Consider the following 20,118-nt stretch of genomic DNA (forward strand, 5'->3'; position numbering starts at 1 on the left):
TCATCTATAGAATGGACAACGAGAGTGGGGTGAACCGCAAACTGGTCATGAGGCCAGGCCTATAATCTCTCCTCCCCGAGAAGTGAGGCGGGTGATGGGGGCTGGATAGGAGGGAGGCCATAGCAGAGGGAAAGAGCCAATCCCTCCCTAGGATGGACAGGGAGACAAAGGTCTGGGAGGGCAAGGCCAAGGCCATCCAGGGGACATGAGCCCCTGACCCAGAGGGAGGAACCGAGGAGGAGGCGTCAGAAACAAGCCTCTGAACGCCTACTGGGGTGGGCTATTCCTCTACCCAGCCCAGGGTTTCCCAGGATAGGAATGGGGATGAACTGGGTCCAGTCCCCGCTGCCCTCCTGGCTCCCTTTTTTAGGTGCACAAGTTCCTGGACAAGAATCATGACCAGGTGCGTCAGGACGTACTGGACCTGTTCCTGCGAAGCCGCACGCGGGTGAGCTAGCCTGGGCTCCAGCCCCTGGCATGGTCCCGCCCACAAGCCGGCCCGGCCCAGCCCAGCTCAGCCCCAGCGGGGCCCTCAACCGGCTCCCAGCCCTAATCCCGCCTGAGTCTTGCCCTGCATTTTCCACCATTCTGTCCCTGCATCCTGAATGGTTCCTTCCGGAGACTGGCCCAAGCCCATTGCTCTGCCTTTGGCCCCGCCTACCCCATTCGGCCCCGCCCCTTCCTTATCTTGCCTATTTTTGCCTTGTTCCAGATAGTTCCCTGGGCCCCAGCCCCATGAGGCCCTATCAGAGCTTGGGGACCCGGTTTGGGTTCCTTGAAAGCTTGGGGAGGTCCCCAAACCCAGCCCCACTATGGCTAGCAGATGGCCGTGTGACAGAGCACAGGCCTGATTGCATCACCTCCCCTGTGGCCCTCCACTTCCTTGTCAAATTGGTATCCTCTTCTTGAGGTCATCAGCCACAGTTCATGATCCTGTGTATCGCTGGCAGGGGCCAAGCACACAGTCAAGGACTATGTGTTCCCCAGTGTGAAAGGGGAAAAGCCAGCCTAATTATGGGAAGGGTCCCCAGGAAACTGATGAACCTCCTGTTTTGAGGTGTTTGCAAGCCAGGATGGTGGAGAGAAGGAGTCTACTTGTTTTCCAGATTCCTTCAGTTTGGGGAATTAATTCTTGTTTTCTCTCTTTTTCTTCATTTCTCTTTGGCCCCTACTTCTCTGCCTCTGTTTTCCCTGCCTGTTACCTCGTCTTTCAATGCCCTGACCCCTGCCTTGACTGGCCACCCCCCCATCCAGGTGGTGGCACACCTCTTCTCCAGCCATGTCCCACAGGCTGTCCCTCAACGGCTAGGCAAGAGCAGCTCTGTCACTCGACTCTACAAGGCACACACTGTGGCTGCCAAGTTCCAGCAGTCTCTCTTGGATCTGGTGGAAAAGATGGAGAGGTGGGTAGGGACAGGTGGGCAGAGGACCCAGCCTCATCTTAAACCTACCCTATGACTCTCAGTAGCTGAGTACCTTCCTTCTCGGCAGTCTCACACTGCCCTTCTCCCACTTGTGCCCAGGTGCAACCCCTTGTTTGTGCGTTGCCTGAAGCCCAACCACAAAAAGGTAAGTGAGCACTGAGCCCCTGGGAGAACTACCTGTGCTGGGGGACCCTGAACAAATGGCTTGGCCTCTTCTGCCATCTGCTCAGTCTACCATAGGGAATATTCATCATGAATAGTGTCTTTGCACATAAGTGAGCCAATGTGCAGAATCCCTCTTCTGGGCATCTCTACAGGAGCCAGGTCTCTTTGAGCCAGACGTGGTAATGGCACAGTTACGTTATTCAGGGGTGCTGGAGACTGTACGGATCCGCAAAGAGGGCTTTCCTGTGCGGCTACCCTTCCAGGTGTTCGTTGACAGGTACCTCCATCAGGATAATTCCTAAGCTCCATAGATTCTTACCCAAACCCCTATGGCCATGGGAATACACAGCCCAGAGAGCATAAGCCTTGACATTCACAGTTGCTCAGGTTGAACTCAACACAAGGCTTTCGCTAGCTGTTACATGGTAAATGTATTTTTAGTTTTGCCTGATTTCATACTTGTATCTATGTTGATTCTGTAGAGGTGTGATTTTAAGTTATTTTGACAGTCTTCCAGCAGATGGCAGTAAAATGTCTTGTTCTACTGAAATTATGATTTTTTTTTTTTTTTTCCTGCTATCTAGAAATAATCTTGAGGTCAGAGTGCCATTCTCTGATTAGATGACACAAGTAGAGCTTCCACTGGGACTGGGCCTCTTGGACTTGGTGGCTGAGGGTGGTAACCCCTGGTCTATCAGGCACCTTGGGGTAGATCTCAACTTCAGACTGAGTGTGGGCCTTGCAGGTACCGCTGCTTGGTGGCCCTCAAGCACAACCTGCCTGCTAATGGGGACATGTGTGTGTCAGTGCTGAGTCGCTTGTGCACAGTCATGCCAAACATGTATCGCGTTGGGGTCAGCAAGGTGAGTCCTGCCCCATGCTCAGTCCTTGGTGACCCCAAGTTCCAGGGTTCCAGAACTATGGAGTCAGAAATGTCCAAGCTAAAGAGTCCTATCCCAAAGGCAGTCCAGATAGGTTTGATGCACAGAAATCTAGTCCCATGCTAAACCTTTGCTCTTACTGCCTGATTCACCACTTTTTTCTTTCACCTCCCTAAACTGGGCCCTGCTCCAGGAGGCTGGCCTGTCCCTCTGTCTCCGTGAACTTCCAGGGCGATGGGTGGGGGTTTCCAGCCTCCTGGCTCTCACCTGCCTCTGTGCCTGCTTCTTCTCCTCAGCTGTTCCTTAAGGAGCATCTGCACCAGCTGCTGGAGAGCATGCGGGAGCATGTTCTGCACCTGGCAGCCCTCACGCTGCAGCGCTGCTTCCGGGGCTTCCTTGTCCAGAGGCGTTTCCGCTCCTTGCGCCGTAAAATCATCCTCCTGCAGAGCCGGGCACGAGGCTACCTTGCCAGGTGTGGGTCAGGGAAGGGAGGACTCCATGCAGTCCGGAGCTCAGACTTGGTAGAGGCTGTGCCTGAACTTAGATAGTAGTAAGTTTTGGAGTCATGCAAGCTAGGTGAAGGCCTCTACAGGAAGGATGATCAGATTCCCTGGCCACCCATGCCCAGGCCCTCTTGATTGGCCAGTGGGAATCCATCCAGCTGAGAGGGGCCCCACCCTGCATCTTAGGGACCCTGGGATTATAACATGATGGGAAACAGATGGTCCATGCAGGTTAAATCCAGGTCCTGCCACTATATTTGCTGTGTGACAGCGAGGCTTGGTGGCCCATACCTGTAATCCCAGTGACTTGGGAGGCTGAGGCAGGAGGATCAAAAGTTTGATGCTAGCCTGGGCAACTTAGTGAAACCCTGTCTCAAAATAAGAAATAAAAATGGATGGGGATGTAGTTCAGTGGTAAAATACTCCTGGGTTCAATTCCATGTACCAAAAAAAAAAAAAAAAAAAGCCTTTTTAATTTTTTTCTGTGACCTTGGTCAAATCACTGCCCCTCTGTAAGCTCCAGTTTCTCTTTGTGCCAAAGGGCCCCAAGGTGAAGTGTAGGCACTGGCTGCTAGGCCAGACTGATGGGGCATTTCTACTTCTTGGTCACCCCGTCTTCCCAATCCATGTCCCTTCCTGCCAGGCAACGCTATCAACAGATGAGGAGGAGTCTGGTGAAGTTTCGGTCCTTGGTTCACACATACGTGAACCGCCGCCGCTACCTCAAGGTACAGGTGCCAGCGCTCTCTGGGCAGGAAGGGGAGAAGAACTTAGCACCCAAGAGGAGACCATTAACCTCAGTCTAGGACTCAAATCCCTGCTCTGCCACTCATGAGCTATGTGACCTCAGCCCCTCTGTAGCCTCAATTTCCCCATCTACCTCTTGGGGTTGTGCAAAAGTTTAACTGAGATATTGCATGTGAAGGATTTGGCTTGGTGCTGGGTGCACAGGGGTCTTCAGTAATTGGTTGCAATTGGTGCAACCAATTGGTGACTTGAACATCCTGGATATGATCTGGCTCTTAACTTTGATTCTAGTCTCAGTTCATATAAACCAACCAGAAAGATAAATGTCATTCCCAAAGCATGGAAAAACTATGTAGCTTTTACTGACAACAGAGGAGGAACTGCCACTGTACATTGCTTGACTACTTTCCAGAAATGCTCCTTTATGTGTCTTCCCAAAGTTTTCCTCCTTTTGCTCTTCGCTGTTGTCGGTCTCTTGCTCTTTCTCCTGTTTCCTCTCTTTCTCTGGCCACACCTCTGTCTTCTCTTGGCCGTCTGTGAAGTGGGGCAGTAGCCTCCAGACCATGGGAAGCTGCCCCCTGCTTCTCAGGCCAGCCACACCTTTTGTGAGCTGGCCTTGCCTGGCCTGGGCCTGGGGCCTGCAGTCGCCTCTGCCTGCCATTCTCTGCCTTGACCATCTGCTGTCCTCCAGCTGAGGGCAGAGCGGAGGCGCCGGGTGGAGGAGGCACGGCTGCGGGAGCAGGAGGTGGGTGTGAGGTCTGGGTGGCAGCAGGGGACAGGGAGGGAGGCTGGCAGGCGGGGGTGTGGCAGGCTATCCCCTCACCACTCGCTGTCTGTCTCTCCAGGAGCTGAGCAAGCGGGAGGTGGTGGCTGTGGGGCACCTGGAGGTACCAGCAGAGCTGGCTGGGCTCATGCAAGCTGTGGCAGGTGTGTCTACACTGGGCAATGGGAGAAGGTATGGGGACAAGGGAACAATCACTTCATACTCTCCACTTTCCATAGGTTTCAGGCTGGCCAGAGTGCCCCACGTGGCCCCTGTGAGGACTCCCCGGCTCCAGGCTGAGCCCCGAGTCACGTTGCCCCTAGATATCAACAACTACCCCATGGCCAAGTTTGTCCGGTGCCACTTCAAGGTAAGGCTGGCATAGGCCCAGTGGGCATTAACCAATCATAAACTGACATTGTCCTCACCCTGGGGCAGGTTTCCTTGGTGTCAGGTGTGAACCTTTCAGTGGCTACATAATTGGGAGTTGGAGGCTTCTGAGGAGCCCCGACGGTGAGGGTCCTCTGGAGATCAGGCAGGGCTATTTACCAACCAGTCTGGGAATATTCTAGAAACTGAGTAATTAGTACACATCAGTGCTGCTCTGATTTCCTGGGGAGTAACCAGGTAGGATCTTATCCAACTCACCATGCGCCACTGTCTGCACCTTGCCAGCCCCCCATTTCCCCATCCATACGTTGGAGACAGGTTCCTGTGCCCCCCACCTGGCATGGGGCAGTGGATTCAGATGTATCTGTCAGTCCCACCTCTTCATTTTCCTGCCCCATGCCCCCAGGAACCTGCCTTTGGGATGCTGACAGTGCCCTTGAGGATGCCCCTCACACAGCTGCCAGCTGAGTACCATGCAGAAGCCGTGAGCATCTTCAAGCTGGTATGGGGCCTGTCCCAGGCCACTTTCAAATTCATAGCCCTGGGAAGTTGAGGCAGGAAGATTTCTAGTTCAAGGTCAGCGCTGGCAACTTAGTGAGACTCTGTCTCAAAATAAAAAAGGGCATCGGGTATAGAATGTTCCTGGGTTCAGTCCCCAGTACCACCAAAAAAAAAAAAAAAAAAAAAAAAAAAAAAAATCATAGCCTCCGCCCATAAAGCCAGGCTGTGAGGCCCCAGTCCTTCCAGGCCCAGCACAAGCCTAAATCACGAGCCCCAGACCTCTTCCTTAGGGGAAGGACTTCTATGTCAGTGGAGGGGATCTGGCCTCCTTTCTTTCCCAGTCATCTTCTTAGCAGAAAGGCTGCCTTAGACTCTCTCTGGAGCCTCCCAGGGTTACCAATGACTCCTTTCCTCAAGGACTTCCGAGTCTGAGTGGGGAGGCAGACCCTGAGCCTTGCCAGTGACCAACATCATGTATAGAGGAAAGCACAGAGGCTGGAAAGTTCCAAGGGGACCCTAATTTAGCCCCAGGCAAGGTCAGAGAAGGCTTCCTGGAAGAGAGGACATTGGAACTGGAGGGGAATTTATAGGGAGAGTGTAGCAGGCACAAAGAGAAGAGGAAATTAGTGTGGTCAGAACAGAGTTAAGAGGGTGACCGAGGGGAGGGTTTCATGAGGATCTGATTGTAGTCCCAGAAATCACATTTCATCCCGAGGACCCCAGGAGTCCAGGACTGTGCTTCCTGGGAGTGATGTGGTCAGTCTGAGTGGTAGAGAACCCAATGTGGTCAGATCTGAGTGTTATAAAGAACCCTTTGAGGCTGGGCTCAGTGGTGCACACCTGTAATCGGGAGGTTGAGACAGGAGGATCGAAAGTTCAAAGCAAACCTCAGCAACTTTGCAAGGCCCTAAGCAACTCAGTGAGATCCTGTCTCTAAATAAAATATTAAAAAGGACTGGGGAGTGGCTCAGTGGTTAAGCACCCCTGGGTTCAATCCCTGGCACCAAAAAAATAAATAAACAAATTAATTAAAATAAAAAAATGAAGAATCCTTTGAGACCTATATGGAGTAGGAGGTATGGAGCCAGCTGGAAGCCAGGGGAGCAGGTGGGTTACTGGGGCTGTGTGGGGTGTCTAGAAGGTTCATGAGCAGGACAGAAGTCAACATGTATTTTGAATCTTTTTTTTTTTTTTGGTACCAGGGATTGAACCCAGAGGTGCTTAACCACTGAGTCACATCCCCACTCTTTTTTTGTATTTTATTTAAAGACAGGGTCTCGCTGAATTCCTTAGGGCCTTGCTAAGTTGCTGAGGCTGGCTTTGAACTTGCCATCCTCTTGCCTCACCATGCCCACCTGTACTTTGAATCTTTCCCATAGAGGGTGCACTTCCTCATCATTTGGCACAGAATATGGCAGTCACATTGTAATATGAGGTAGTTTCATATGGATGGAGGACCCAAAGGAGGGATGCATGTTGAAGGGTGGGGATGCGACAGGAACAATTTTCCAAGAGGCCTAGGACAGTCTTTTTGTGCCCTAGATCCTGCGTTTCATGGGTGACCCCCACCTGCATGGTGCCCAGGAGGACATCCTTGGGAACTACATTGTGCAGAAGGGGCTGATGGTGCCTGAACTACGGGACGAGATCCTGGCCCAGCTGGCCAACCAGGTGTGGCACAATCACAATGCCCACAACGCTGAGCGGGGCTGGCTGCTACTGGCTGCCTGCCTCAGTGGTTTCGCACCTTCCTCACGCCTCGACAAATTCCTCCTCAAGTGAGTGGGACCAGGTGGGGCAGGGTGTAAGAGACTGTGGTGCTGGCAGAGAGGCCCAAGGCTGGGTCTTAAAGGCCAGACCAGGAACACCATCTCTGTGCTGGGAGGCACAGGCACCAATATGGTCCAGGGGCTATGATCAGTCTCCACTGGGCCCAGTGCAAGAGGAAGGACAGTTTTTCACTGCAGAGTGTAAAAACCAGGTCAAACTGGATAAAGAACTTGCAGGACCCAGAAGTAGGCAAGACCAGGGCAGGGCAAATTTGTAAAAGAGCATTGACCTCTCAGGTCATGGGAGATAATGGGGGGGGGGCGGGGGTTAGAAGCATGACTTCGGAAGCCTGGGTTCAAATTACAGCTTAGTCATGGATGAGTTTTGTGACTTAGGGCAAGTTTTTTTAACCTCTCTGGGCCTCCATTTACTCACCTATAAAAGAAGGATAACAGTAGTACATACTTCATAGGCTGTTGTGAGGATGAAATTATAAATATATGTGAGATTCCTAGAACAGAGACAGGCAGGTGATTAGTGCTATGTGGACAGAACCATGACAACAGTTCTGGGTGTTGTCATGCTGGGTGCAAAGCATGATTTGCAAGGGAAAGGATTTAGACAGGCCTTGAACTATAACCTAGGACCCTTCTGAACTAGCCTGAGAACTTTTGACCTCACCTTAGGGCTCTGGGCCAGCCTGGACCTCCCTTAGGCTCCAACTCCCACCCATCAGGTTTGTGTCTGATTATGGGCAGAATGGCTTCCAGGCAGTGTGTCAGCACCGCCTCATGCAGGCCATGGGCCGGGCCCAACAGCAGGGCTCAGGGGCCGCCCGCACCTTCCCCCCGACCCAACTTGAGTGGATAACCACCCACGAGAAGGCCAACATGGCATTGGATGTGAGCTGCTTCAATGGTAAGCTGCCTTGTCTGTACCCCTCATTCTGCCCTCCCTCCCTCCCTCCATCCCTCATGGAGGGACAGCTGGGCCCAGTATATTCTGGAGTCAGCAGTAGCCATGAGAGGTTCTGGAGCAGGGAAGGGGCCTGCTTAGATATATCTCTGCAGGAAAGTCAGTGTGTAGGGACTGAACCACCATGGATGGGGAGGGAGAGCCTGAATACAGGATTCTAGACAAGAATTGAAAGTCCTGGGATGAGGAGGCAGGTAGGGCGACCCTGCAAGACTGGATTGCAGATGTCCCAGGCTGAGTTCAGCACCTGCTACCACCCCCAGGTGACCAGTTCTCCTGTCCGGTACACTCCTGGAGTACGGGGGAAGAAGTGGCTGGAGACATTCTTAGGCACAGGTGGGATCCTAGAATGCCCGACCCAGCACATCCCTGTGTACCTGGGAAGAAGGGAAGGAGGGAGGGATAGGAGGCCAGACCTCCAGGGTGTCCCAAGAATCACTATGGTCATGCTGGGGTTTGACTCATATCGCAGGGTCTCCCCAGGCAGGTGTCCCATTTCCATCCTTCCACATGCTATCTACAGAGGCCTGACTGAAGGCTGGAGAGGATGGACAGTGGCCATGAAGAATGGGGTGCAGTGGGCAGAGCTGGCTGGCCATGACTATGTGCTGGACCTGGTGTCAGACCTGGAGCTGCTCAGGGACTTCCCTCGACAGAAGTCTTACTTCATTGTGGGCACAGAAGGGCCTGCAGCTGGCAGGGGAGGCCCCAGAGTGTAGGTAGATATGTGGACCACCCTCACACACATGGCCTATCTTAGGCAGAAGGTTCTGTTTGCCTAACTCCTGGGAGAGGCTGAGTTTAGAGGGTTTGTTGTTGTTTGTATTTGATTTTGAGATGGAGTCTCACTACGTTCTCCTCCCTGGTTGACCTCAAACTTCTGGGACTCCTGGGCTCAAGTGACCCTCCTGCCTCAGCCTCAGAGTAACTGGGACTACCAGTGCATGCCACAGTGCCCAGTGGTTCTGTCTTTTTTTTTTTTTTTTTTTTTTTTTTTAGTCAGATCTGGGGATGGAACCCAGGGTCTTGCATATTCTAGGCAAACACTACCACTGAGCTCAGCAGTTTTTATTTTATTTTGAGATGGTCTCACTGAGTTTCCTAAGTTGGTCTTGAACCTGTGATTCTCCTGCCTTAGCCTCCTGAGTCGCTGGGTTTACAGGCATGTATCTGGATGCTGTCCTGCTTTTTAAATGAAGAAAGTCACTCAATTCTGGGAACAGAAAATTTAGGGGCTTCTTTTAGGGCCGTGGTTCTCTTAGCTGCTCCATGTTCCCCTTCCCCCACAGAGTTTTTGGGAATAGCTGGGACTCAGATGAGGATACACCCATCAGACCTGAGCCCAAGCATCACATGCCTGAGGTACCTGACTCTGATGGGTACAGCAGCCACAATGAGGATGGTACAAGTGGGGAAACTGAGGCCCAGAGAGAGACAGCAACCCACCAAGGTCAATCAGCACTGGCCACTGTCACTGGTGGGAAGGGAGCCTGGGAGGCTGTGGGGAGGTGGAGACCAGCAGGAGGAATGAACTTGCCCTTTTTGTATATTCCCCAACCTAGACTCCGACAGCCTTGGAGAGCCCGCTGTGCCCCATAAGGGGCTTGACTGCTACCTGGACAGCCTCTTCAACCCCGTGCTGTCCTACGGGGATGCGGTAGGGACAGGGTGGGGGCATTTGCAGATAGAGAGCAAGCTCAGTGTGTACACCTGAGTCACACCTGTGCCCAGAGTGACATGGGAGCTTCTCACAGCCAGGGTCATGGGGTGCTGCATCCTCTCTGGGTCTTTGTTGGTGATGGGGGGAAAATCTGAGGGTCTCCTCACAGCTGGAGATGCTCCAGGTTGACCTTGGAAGGCAGATCCCTGGTGCAAGACACCTGCCACCACCTCTGGTGGAGGCCAACCCCCAGTGGGAGTGAATGACCTTGATCCCTAGGTTCCCTCAGCCTGGGAACTTCAAGAACACTGTGGCAGTCCCTGGATGATATGCAGCCTTGAGCAGGGCACAGCCCCTCTTTGAGTCTCAGTTTACTCCTCTATCAAAGGCGAGATGGTTGGGAGCTCACAAGGTTGTGGGGAAGACTGGTTGGGGACTTCTCTGGCAGAGGCCCAGGCATAATGCAGACACTTGGCCAGGGAAATGGCTGGTGTCAGGTGCCTGTTGCCATGGAGCCTCAGGAGTACAGCACTGAGGCAGTCACTTGAGCCAGCCACCTGCTGTCCCTAGGACCTGGAGAAGCCAACAGCCATTGCTTACCGCATGAAAGGGGGAGGCCAGCCTAGTGGAGGCAGCAGTAGCAGTACTGAAGATACCCTCAGGAGACCCCCAGAGCCAAAGCCAAAGCCAAGTCAGTGTCTCTACCTAGGGTGGTTCCAGGGTTGGGCAGGGCTGGGGTCACTCACTGTCTCACAAACACCTTCATATGCTAGGCAGCCACAGGTGGGAGTGGGAGGACCGGGTGGAGTGTTTGGTAAGGAATCTCTTCTTCCCTGCATTACCCATGTCTACCTGTGCCCTCTCCCGGCTCCTCCAGTACCAGGCCTGGATGCCTCCACACTGGCTCTGCAACAAGCCTTCATCCACAAGCAGGCCGTGTTATTGGTGAGTGAGTGAGCGAGAGACCACTGGAGGTGGGTGGCAGACCATGGACCCACCTGGTTACCACTGCTGCTTTCCCCCAGGCCCGGGAGATGACCCTGCAGGCCATGGCACTCCAGCAGCAGTCCCTTAATCCTGCCTTGAGACCTTTACCCCCAGAGGTGAGCCCCCACCCAGGGAAAGGGGGCTACTAAGAGATGCCAGCTGTGAAGAGGAATGCTGTGCTGCTCCAGGACATCATTGTGCCTCTCTGAGTCCAGGAGCCCCAAGACCCATCTTCGGCAGAGAGACAGGGTTCCTGAGAGCAGGCTGGTGTGTCCTAAGCAGTCCATGCCCTGTTCTCTGCAGAAACCCTTAGCACCAGAGGCACAGCCGAAGTCCATAGGCACTGGTCCCCCAGCCAAACCTGTGCTTCTGCGCTCTACTCCGAAGTCCTCTGCCCCAGCCCCTCTAGCCAAGACCCCAAGGCCTGCCACCAAGCCTGTGGCTGCCCCCATTCTAGCTCAGGACCTGGCTTCTTCAGAAATCAGTGAGTATCCCACCCCAGTTTGGGGACCTTTCCAGGAAAGGACTGGGGTTATGATTCTGTCCACTGGAGGCTCATCCTTTTCCCCACCCTCCCCCTGAATCCACAGCTTCACCCTCCCGGGACCTGGTCCGGTACTCCACACTCAACTCAGAACACTTCCCTCAGCCCACGCAGCAGATCAGGAACATTGTCAGGCAGTATCAGCAGCCGCCCCGGGGAGGCCATCCTGAGGCCCTAAGGTCAGCACTGCCTTCCAACCTAGAGGACCTGTGCCTGAGTGTCTACCCTCCCATACACCCGCCTGTTGGCCTAAACAGTGCCCCACCCAGCTCCCTCTAGGGAGGGAGTTTGTTCATGCCAATGCGTCCAGATGAGCTCCTGGGGCAAAGGGAAGCCCAGACTGCTGTTCTCAGTGCAACCACTTCAGGCCAATCTCTGCTTCTCTCTGGGTTGTCATTCATAATGATGAGGTTGGTGGATGAGGAAGTCCCCTCCACCAAACTGTAAGAATTTGGTGGGGAGAGGGGAGATTCAGTGTCCACTCCTCCTTGGTTCACCTCTTCCTAACAGGAAGGATGGAAGGGTGTTTGTGAAGCGGCCAGACCCCCATGAGGAGGCCCTGATGCTCCTGAAGGGCCAGATGACTCACCTAGGGACAGCACCTGGCACACAGGTTAGAGACAGTGTGGGCTGAACGCAGCAGGGATAGAGACAAAGAGGGTCCTCCAGGAGAACATAAGTAACCAGCTACTCCTATAAGCCATGGTCCTACCTCTGCCCCCTCCATGCAGCCTGCTTGTTGCCCCCTGAGCACTCTCTTTGGGGTGGTACAGGTGTCCAGAGAGACGGTGGCCCTGGTGAAGCCAGTGACCAGTGCACCGCGGCCATCCATGGGGCCCACTCCAGGTGAGAGGGCCAGGAGGGAGGGCGGGGCAAGCAGACATGGTATCCAAGTGTATGAGTAGTTCTATGAACACAGGTGAGTCTCAGTCTGTATGTTGGTGGCATGTGTGTGTCTATATCCCTAAGCCCATGTGTACATATTGTGTGGACATGGATGTAATACTACTACTCACACTTAAATCACTCTGACTTCAGGCCAGGCCCATCCTGGTCTCATTTAATCCTACTAAAACCCATCAAGGCAGTACCATTTGTTCCCTACATGTTACAGGTAGGGAATTGGAAGCAAAAAGAATTTAAATGGTTTGCCAAGGTATCAGACCAGGGCTATCAATGCAGGCCTCCTGGCACCACAACTGGAACACTAATATTTACCAGCTATGTCTCACAGCAGTCACTGTGATCTTAAAAAACTACAAATCAACTTACATTGTGTCCCTGATTTTATAAAAATCCTCTAGTGGGTTTGGGGATTTGTCTCAGTGATAGAGTACTTGCCTAGCATGCACAAGAGTGGGTTCAATCCCTAGTACTGCAAAACAAAACAAAAACACCACAAACAAACAACAAAAAACCTTCTAAATGGCTCCTATAATGAACTCCAGACTCTTGACTGTGCCCTTTGAGACCCTGCTGGATGACCTGTCTGCCCACCTCCCCAGCCTCATCTCCTCCCACCCCCGCTTCTGCACATTCTGTTCCCGAAAACACCAAGTTCCTTCTTATTTCAGGCCTTTGCACTCGCTATTCCATCCACCAAGAATGCTCTTCCCTGTGATCTTTGCATGTCTGGCCCCCTCTTGTCATTCAGGTCTCAGCTCAAATGTCCTCACCCCAGCCTAGACCACCTGGACTGAAAGGCCCTCAAAAATTAGCTCCCTGGACTTTCCTAAATCACTCTGTTCTACTTCCACCCCAGCTCCTAGCAGTAAGAGCTTTGTTCTTTCTATTCTACCCAAACCTGCCATGAGACAAAAGTCAAGGGCAAGGCCCTGTCTATCTTGTTCACGGGCCATCCTCAGCCCTTAGCATTGGCTGCTGAATGTTTTCTATATGCGTGGAATAAAGGGCTGGTTATAAAGTGTGCACACCTGCCCTGGTCTCTTTCTCGACATGAAGTTGCCACTATGTCCTCTACCCAACCCTGACTCTCCCACTTGGTCCTGAGAGGTGCCTCCCTATGCCTCCCCTGCTCCCCGTGCTCTCCAGCGCAGCCTTCAAGATCACTGGAGCCCCCAGAGGAACCGGTGCAAACGCGGCTGCACTGCCTAATCAACCCCAACTTCTACGGTTACCAGGATGCCCCCTGGCGGATCTTCCTGCGCAAAGAGGTACCTGGCAAGGCCCAGGCTTAAGTCAGGGAAAGGGCTGAATGGGAGTGAGGGAGTCAGGAAGTTGGCCCGGGAGAACTGGAGGGGCAGAGTTGGAGCCAAGGGTGGGGCTGGTGTAGAGTCCAGCAGTGGCTAGCGAGTGGGGCCATGTGCAAAGCAAGGGAGGGAACAGTCTGAAGTCATCCACTGAAGCCCTGTTCCCTCAGGTCTTTTACCCCAAGGACAGCTACAACCATCCTGTGCAGCTAGACCTCCTGTTCCGCCAGGTGACGTTCTCCCTTCCCCTCTGTCTCAGTGTACTCAGCAGGGTAATAGGCACATAGACTAGCAGCCTGCACTTTGGGATTTGGGGTCCTTGAGGTTGGGAAACTATTCTATACAATCTTCCACTCCCATGGAGAAGGTCAGTGTGGCTGAGGCAGGACTCAGAGGTCAAATCCAAGCCCCTCCCCCGAGATAGATAAGGAAACTGCAGCCTGGGAAGGACCTGGATAGATGGCAAAGATGAGGAGAGCGGAGAGGGTCCCTGTAAGTGGGGTCTGATTTATGAAGATGGTCCAGCTTATAGATGACCCCACTACTACAAAATGGGACTCTTCCATTGCTGTGCACCTAGAACAGTCCAGCCTGCTGGGGAAGCCCCGTGTATCACCTGCATCATGGCTTCTTCCCATAGGTCCTGCATGACACATTCTCTGAGGCCTGCCTGCGCATCACTGAGGACGAGCGGCTCAGAATGAAGGCCCTGTTTGGTATTGCAGGGAGTGGGGAAAATTGTTGATGGGTTGCCAGCCAGAAACACGCCAGCCCTTTCTCAGAGGGAGGCCAAGACTAACAAGTCCAGCCCCATTTGCCTCCAGACACTCCCCTCCTTGCTCTGCTTTGGCCTCTTAAGTCCCCAGGCTGTATGTTCAGGGTTGGCAATATCTGACACATTGTGTCCACTTCTGGATTTCAGATTCTCATTCTAGATATTGGCTAGTTATCTTCTTGCCAGGTATCAGTCTCTCTCCCTGACCTCTCAGATGTGGGCTGGCAAGGGAAGGGGAAAGGGGGTTCTGATCAGACCTGGTCTCCCTTAGCCCAGAACCAACTGGACACACAGCGGCCTCTGGTAACGGAGAGTGTGAAGCGGGAGGTGATCAGCACTGCTCGAGACAGCTGGGAGGTCTACTTCTCCCGTCTCTTCCCCGCCACGGTGCGAGCCCCTGTCTGCCCCCTCCTTACCTGCCCAGAACATTCGGGACAGAGGCTAAAAGACCCTCACATGCCCCTCATCCTCAACCCAGGGCAGCGTGGGCACTGGTGTGCAGATCCTAGCTGTGTCCCACACAGGCATCAAACTCCTGCGGATGGTCAAGGGCAGCCGGGAGACCAGTGGGCAGCTGCGGGTCCTGCATACATACAGGTGACTGACAAGTAGGTGTGGAGCCATCTGGAGACTGGGGCCCAGACTGGGATTATCATTTCTTCACTTGGTCCAGCTGCTTTCCAAGTACCTATGATGTGCGAGGGCTGTGTCATGCCCATTTAAGAGACGGGGAAATGAGGCTCAGAGATACAAGTTACCTGCCTCAGTTCAGGTGGGTGGGAAATGTTTAAGCTAGGAGCCCATTCCCTATCCTGCCTCTGGGGCCACACGGCAGCCCTGCCTCCCTCCAGGGCTCACTCCAGTGGGGCCACCAACTTGTAAGGCAACCGAAAAGGGAAATGGTACACCAGTCCCGAGACCTAACTGAGGGCTCAGACTCCCTCTCCTGCTAGAGTCTCGCTTGTCCTAACATGAGATCAGGAAAGAGTCTTGATCACTGATTGGGTTAAAGCTCCCTGCTTTGAAAGATAGGAATAATTTGGTTGGTGGGTGAAAAAGATTTGTGTGGGAAAAACCTGGGAAGTTGGACTAAGAAACAAAGGAGGGTGCCAGAGCATTGGTTCAAAGGGTAGTAGGAGATAAGCAGAATCCACTGATGGGAGTCAGAGATAGGAGGCAAGAAATCCCTTGGGTCCCAGGAGGCTAGTGTGGAGTGAGGCTACTGGAATATGGTGGGGCAGGGACACAGGACTGTAAGAGGTCTGGGGAGAGCATCCCTCTGGCCTTGGGATCCTGCCCTCATGCCATCTTCCCATCCTCCAGTTTTGCAGACATTCTCTTTGTGACCATGCCCTCACAGAACATGCTGGAATTTAACTTGGCTAGTGAGAAGGTCATCCTCTTTTCAGCCCGAGCTCACCAGGTCAAGACCCTGGTGGATGACTTCATTCTGGAGCTGAAGAAGGTCAGGATCCTCCCACAGATACTGCCCAGGGCTGAGGGCCCAAGAATAAGTCTCTCCCCAAGTCCCAGTCCCTATCTATCTCCCCATCCGTGACTGGGCAGCCCCCAGGCCCAGCACCTGGCTGGGTAGACCTTCAGTGGGAAGGTCTGTTTGAGGGATCGAGTGGGTAGGTGGATGGGTATTCATCAGACTAAGACTTCCAGGCCCTCTGAGGCTCTTCCTTCCACCTTCTCATCTGGAGAAGGCTCCCTTCCCTGTTATGTTGGGGAGATGGGAGAAACTCTTAGGCCTCTGAGAGGCGGGGACTGCAGCCCCTTACCCTGCCCCTGGCCACCCCAGGACTCCGACTATGTTGTTGCTGTGAGGAACTTCCTGCCTGAGGATCCAGCGCTGCTGGCCTTCCACAAGGGTGACATTATCCACCTGCAGCCCCTGGAGCCACCTAGAGCAGGTCAGTGTCATGGGGATGAGGTAGGTAGAAGGGGAGGCTGGGCCTCCCTGGAGGGTGCTGACACAAACTTGGCCTGCAGGCTACAGTGCCGGCTGTGTGGTCCGCAAGAAAGTGGTATACCTGGAGGAACTGCGGCATAGAGGCCCTGACTTTGGTGGGTACCCCAGGGGTGCCCCCAAACCTGGAAGCTCTAAACAGGACTCATGTTAGTTCCATATATTCATACTATAGGTGTACAATGAGGGCTTTTCTTTCTCCTTCCTTCCTTCCTTCCTTTCCTTCTTAGTACTGGGGATTGAACCCAACCCAGGGGTGTTCTAACACTAAGAGATATCCTCAGCACTTTTTATGTTTTTTGTTGAGACAGGGTCTCACTAAGTTGCTGAGGCTGGCCTTGAACTTGTGATCCTCCTGCCTCAGCCTCCTGAGTCACTGGGATGACAAGAGATCAGCACAACACTCAGCTGGATGAGGGTTTATTGGTGCCCCCAAGAGTCTGGCCTGGCCAGGTCTTCAAAGGTCCCTGCCATGGCCTGGTAGGACCCACTGGCAGCCATATAGCCCAGCCCTTTGCCTAAACAGATGACCACGGGGTGGCTGTGGGTGTAGTGTTTCCATATTTGTGGCCAGACTCTTTGTGTCCTCACATGCCCTGAGAATCCATAATCTCCGCTTTGCCCTTTTGCTTCACCTCTCACTATACTCCTGTGGCCCTGAGGGAATTCCTTCCTGTTTCCTCCCACGTAAAATGGGTCCTATAAGGGCTCGGGGTGTGGCTCAGTGATAGAGCACTTGCCTAATTTGCCCTGGGTTCCATCCCCAGCAACAAAAACAAGAAAAAGAAAAAAACGGTGGTGGGGACTTGATAGCTTGGTCTCCCCCACAGAGTTTAGGGAGGGGTCAAGGAAGTACCCAAGTATCCCTAAAGGGGTCCATTCATCCCAAGACAACACCTTTCAGTTTGGCTCTGACCCCTGACATGACTCCTAGGCTGGCGGTTTGGGACGATCCATGGGCGCGTGGGTCGCTTCCCTTCGGAGCTGGTGCAGCCTGCCGCAGCCCCTGATTTCCTGCAGCTACCAGCAGAGCCTGGCAGGAGCCGGGCCGCCGCTGTGGCGGCAGCTGTAGCCTCCACAGCCGCTGCTCAGGAGGTGGGCCGCAGGAGAGAGGTGAGACCGGCGGGGGGCGGAGACAGAGTAAGGATGAGTCAGACTTCCTGCAGTGGTGAATGCTAGTAAGGTTCGCTAAGGGCATGGTCAGTCCTTTGAGGCATGGCCAATCCTGGAGTAGGGCAAGCAAGATGTTATGACCCGTGGGGGAGCCAGGAATATGACCAGAGATGGTTGGAATTGCGACCAAATGGAGTAGGCAAGGGTGGGGGTCAGTTGAATGCAATCAGAGCAAAAGGACGGGGACCAGTCTGGGCTGGCCAGTAAGTGAAGTCAACCTGGCATGGGGTGGGTCCATGCGAGTGGGACTGGATCAGTTATGGAGTGGAATTAGGAAAGGGTGGAGTCGGGTCTAATTAAGGAGCGAGGGGCAGGGTCAGTCAATGCTATGCTTGGATTAGGCTGGTTCATGGGGGCGTGGCCTAGTGGGGCCGAAGGCGGGGTCAGCTCAGCACGAGGTGGGTATGGCAAACTATAGAGACAAGTCGACTGCTCGCGCGTGGGTTCATGTGAGTGGGTAGATGAGACAGTCTGGGTTCTATCATCCAGGCGTTGCCTTGAATGGGCTTTGACAGGAGGACAAGTGGGGAGTGGCCCGACAGGCCTTGCTAATTCTAGCTCAAGCCTGCTTTCTGTCTGTCTGTCTGTCTCTCTCTCTCTCTCTCTCTCTCTCCCCACCCCCCTTTTCTTTCTCTCCTGTCATGCAGGGTCCCTCAGTCAGGGCCAGCTCTGCTGACCGTAGAGAAGACACACCGGCGCTCCCACCGTATACAATGCTCGAATTTGCCCAGAAGTATTTCCGAGACCCTCGGAGACAACCTCAGTGAGTGGTGGTCCTACCCCTATTCCTTACACAAAGGAGGGCTTCTTGCAGTGGCTACTGGCTGTCAGGCTGTGAGGCAGCCCTACTTCTGGTTGAAAGGCTGCCACCAAGGTTTGAGGCCCACCTTATGTCTCAGCCTCTGGGTCAAGAACATTCCCATGTGGGAAAAGAATATAGCCAAAGATTGGGAGGCAGAGCTGGTCAGTAGTGCCCACCTCCTGTTACAGGGATGGCCTCAGGCTGAAATCCAAGGAGGGCCGGGAGTCCAGAACTTTGGAAGACATGCTCTGCTTCACCAAGGTGTCCATTTTATCTGTAAAATGGTGGTGTGGGAGGCCCCCTCCCCAGCCCCAGGACAAACAGTTTGTCCAAAGTGAGACCCTCCAGCTCTAAAACCCTCCAGGACTCCCCACAGGGGCAGCATCTGTCCCCAGTATCAGGCCTGCTCCCATTTTGTAATGTGGACCCTTCTGTCATCATATGGAAGTATAATATGACTCTTCTGAGGTACCCCTCCATGGTGACCTGGTCCTTCCCTCCCCTCACAGACCCCGCTCCAGGAATCCCTCATCGAACTCAGTGACACCAGCCTCAACAAGATGGCCACCGACATGTTCCTAGGTGTGAGGGTGGGACTGCGGCCACCACTCGGTGGGATGTAGCACTGTGTGATCCCTGCCTGTCACTACTCCTCTCTGGTCCTCAGATTCTCCCCCTCCCCTACTCAGACATGGGACACCTTGAAGAAAATGGAAGCCCCCAGAGGTCTGTGGCCACAGCCACCCAGGGAGGGACTCAACTCTGGGGCCCCCTGGGGGATAGGCAGCTGGGGATCTTACTGGGCCTGAGCAGTGTAGGTCTTCCCAACAGCTGTGATGAGGTTCATGGGGGATGCCCCACTGAAGGGCCAGAGTGAACTGGACGTGCTCTGCACCCTCCTAAAGGTCAGTATGGACAACTTTGCCCCATGTTCCCTTTCTGCTTTGGGATGGTTTCTGCATCTATCACCCTGAGTTGTAGGACGTTGGCATGGGAAGCTTCTCCCTTAGCTCAAAGAAGAGTGCAACCTGCTGGTGGGGAGGGAACTGGGAACAGGACACCAGGACTCTTTCCAAGTGCCCACCTTGTTTTTATGTATCTGGTATATAATATCTTTGACCTGTGGCCTAGTCTGTTCTCTTTCAACTTTTTTTCCCCTACATATTTTTTAGATGTTGATAGACCCTTATTTTATTCATTTATTTATATGCAGTGCTGAGAATCGAACCCAGTGCTTCACATATGCTAGGCAAGTGCTCTGTGGCTGAGCTACCACTCCAGCCCCATCTCTTTCAGCTTTGTGAGGACCATGAGGTCATGCGGGATGAATGTTACTGCCAAATTGTGAAGCAGATCACAGACAACACCAGCTCTAAGCAGTGAGTCACTTGGGTCTTTACCCCTTCATCCCCACACTGTGTCAATGTTCCTGGAAGTACCAGCTCAGCCTCTTGCTTCCATGGGCCTGTCCCCTACCCTGGCCCTAGATTATCTTTCCTCACCTTTTTCCTCACTCATATGTTTTTGGAATTGCTGTCTGGGATTCCCATTTCTGCTCTCTGAAATTCAGTTTCTTCACATGTAATGTACAACTCAAGATTCTTGGATGCAGGTGACAGAGACCAAACTAAAACTGGTTCGATCAAAAGAGGAAACTTACTGGTTAAGACAATTGAAAAGTCAGTGAGTAAATGGCTTCAGGAATAGATCCAGATGTCATTAGAAAGAAGGCTTTCTCCATCTCCTGATCCTGCTTTCCTCTGTGTCTCTGTGTTGACTGCATTCCCAAGCAGCCTCTCAGATCAGCAACATTGTAGCTCTAGGGACACATTTCCCCAACTCATCAATCCTAGGGAAAGCAAGACTAACTCAATAT

The 20,118-nt window shown here is 53.3% G+C and overlaps 1 protein-coding gene across 2 annotated transcripts in view; it reads left to right on the top strand.

Moving 5' to 3' along the window:
* The window catches only part of MYO15A (myosin XVA), a gene marked incomplete at its 5' end in the record, with an annotated part of 51,735 nt that overhangs the window by 17,998 nt on the left and 13,619 nt on the right, over positions 1 to 20,118 (top strand). Inside the window, 38 exons of one of the 2 annotated variants that reach the window (XM_079133754.1) lie at positions 371 to 448; positions 1,255 to 1,403; positions 1,524 to 1,569; positions 1,742 to 1,866; positions 2,335 to 2,452; positions 2,767 to 2,942; positions 3,617 to 3,701; positions 4,412 to 4,465; positions 4,566 to 4,647; positions 4,723 to 4,853; positions 5,280 to 5,375; positions 6,917 to 7,152; positions 7,881 to 8,062; positions 8,383 to 8,455; positions 8,643 to 8,834; positions 9,409 to 9,569; positions 9,682 to 9,776; positions 10,350 to 10,470; positions 10,657 to 10,724; positions 10,805 to 10,882; positions 11,070 to 11,250; positions 11,357 to 11,489; positions 11,821 to 11,923; positions 12,084 to 12,156; positions 13,363 to 13,484; positions 13,691 to 13,750; positions 14,161 to 14,236; positions 14,567 to 14,682; positions 14,774 to 14,892; positions 15,619 to 15,760; positions 16,100 to 16,211; positions 16,291 to 16,365; positions 17,202 to 17,380; positions 18,088 to 18,203; positions 18,431 to 18,503; positions 18,752 to 18,824; positions 19,074 to 19,147; positions 19,539 to 19,621. In XM_079133754.1, the coding sequence (XP_078989880.1) occupies positions 371 to 448; positions 1,255 to 1,403; positions 1,524 to 1,569; positions 1,742 to 1,866; positions 2,335 to 2,452; positions 2,767 to 2,942; positions 3,617 to 3,701; positions 4,412 to 4,465; positions 4,566 to 4,647; positions 4,723 to 4,853; positions 5,280 to 5,375; positions 6,917 to 7,152; positions 7,881 to 8,062; positions 8,383 to 8,455; positions 8,643 to 8,834; positions 9,409 to 9,569; positions 9,682 to 9,776; positions 10,350 to 10,470; positions 10,657 to 10,724; positions 10,805 to 10,882; positions 11,070 to 11,250; positions 11,357 to 11,489; positions 11,821 to 11,923; positions 12,084 to 12,156; positions 13,363 to 13,484; positions 13,691 to 13,750; positions 14,161 to 14,236; positions 14,567 to 14,682; positions 14,774 to 14,892; positions 15,619 to 15,760; positions 16,100 to 16,211; positions 16,291 to 16,365; positions 17,202 to 17,380; positions 18,088 to 18,203; positions 18,431 to 18,503; positions 18,752 to 18,824; positions 19,074 to 19,147; positions 19,539 to 19,621 (4,256 nt within the window). The remainder of the gene's footprint in view (positions 1 to 370; positions 449 to 1,254; positions 1,404 to 1,523; positions 1,570 to 1,741; positions 1,867 to 2,334; positions 2,453 to 2,766; positions 2,943 to 3,616; positions 3,702 to 4,411; positions 4,466 to 4,565; positions 4,648 to 4,722; positions 4,854 to 5,279; positions 5,376 to 6,916; positions 7,153 to 7,880; positions 8,063 to 8,382; positions 8,456 to 8,642; positions 8,835 to 9,408; positions 9,570 to 9,681; positions 9,777 to 10,349; positions 10,471 to 10,656; positions 10,725 to 10,804; positions 10,883 to 11,069; positions 11,251 to 11,356; positions 11,490 to 11,820; positions 11,924 to 12,083; positions 12,157 to 13,362; positions 13,485 to 13,690; positions 13,751 to 14,160; positions 14,237 to 14,566; positions 14,683 to 14,773; positions 14,893 to 15,618; positions 15,761 to 16,099; positions 16,212 to 16,290; positions 16,366 to 17,201; positions 17,381 to 18,087; positions 18,204 to 18,430; positions 18,504 to 18,751; positions 18,825 to 19,073; positions 19,148 to 19,538; positions 19,622 to 20,118) is intronic. The other variant, XM_079133755.1, reaches the window with a different exon arrangement.

The sequence above is a fragment of the Sciurus vulgaris genome (assembly GCF_902686455.1).
Source record: "Sciurus vulgaris genome assembly, chromosome: 3".
Lineage (NCBI taxonomy): Eukaryota > Metazoa > Chordata > Mammalia > Rodentia > Sciuridae > Sciurus > Sciurus vulgaris.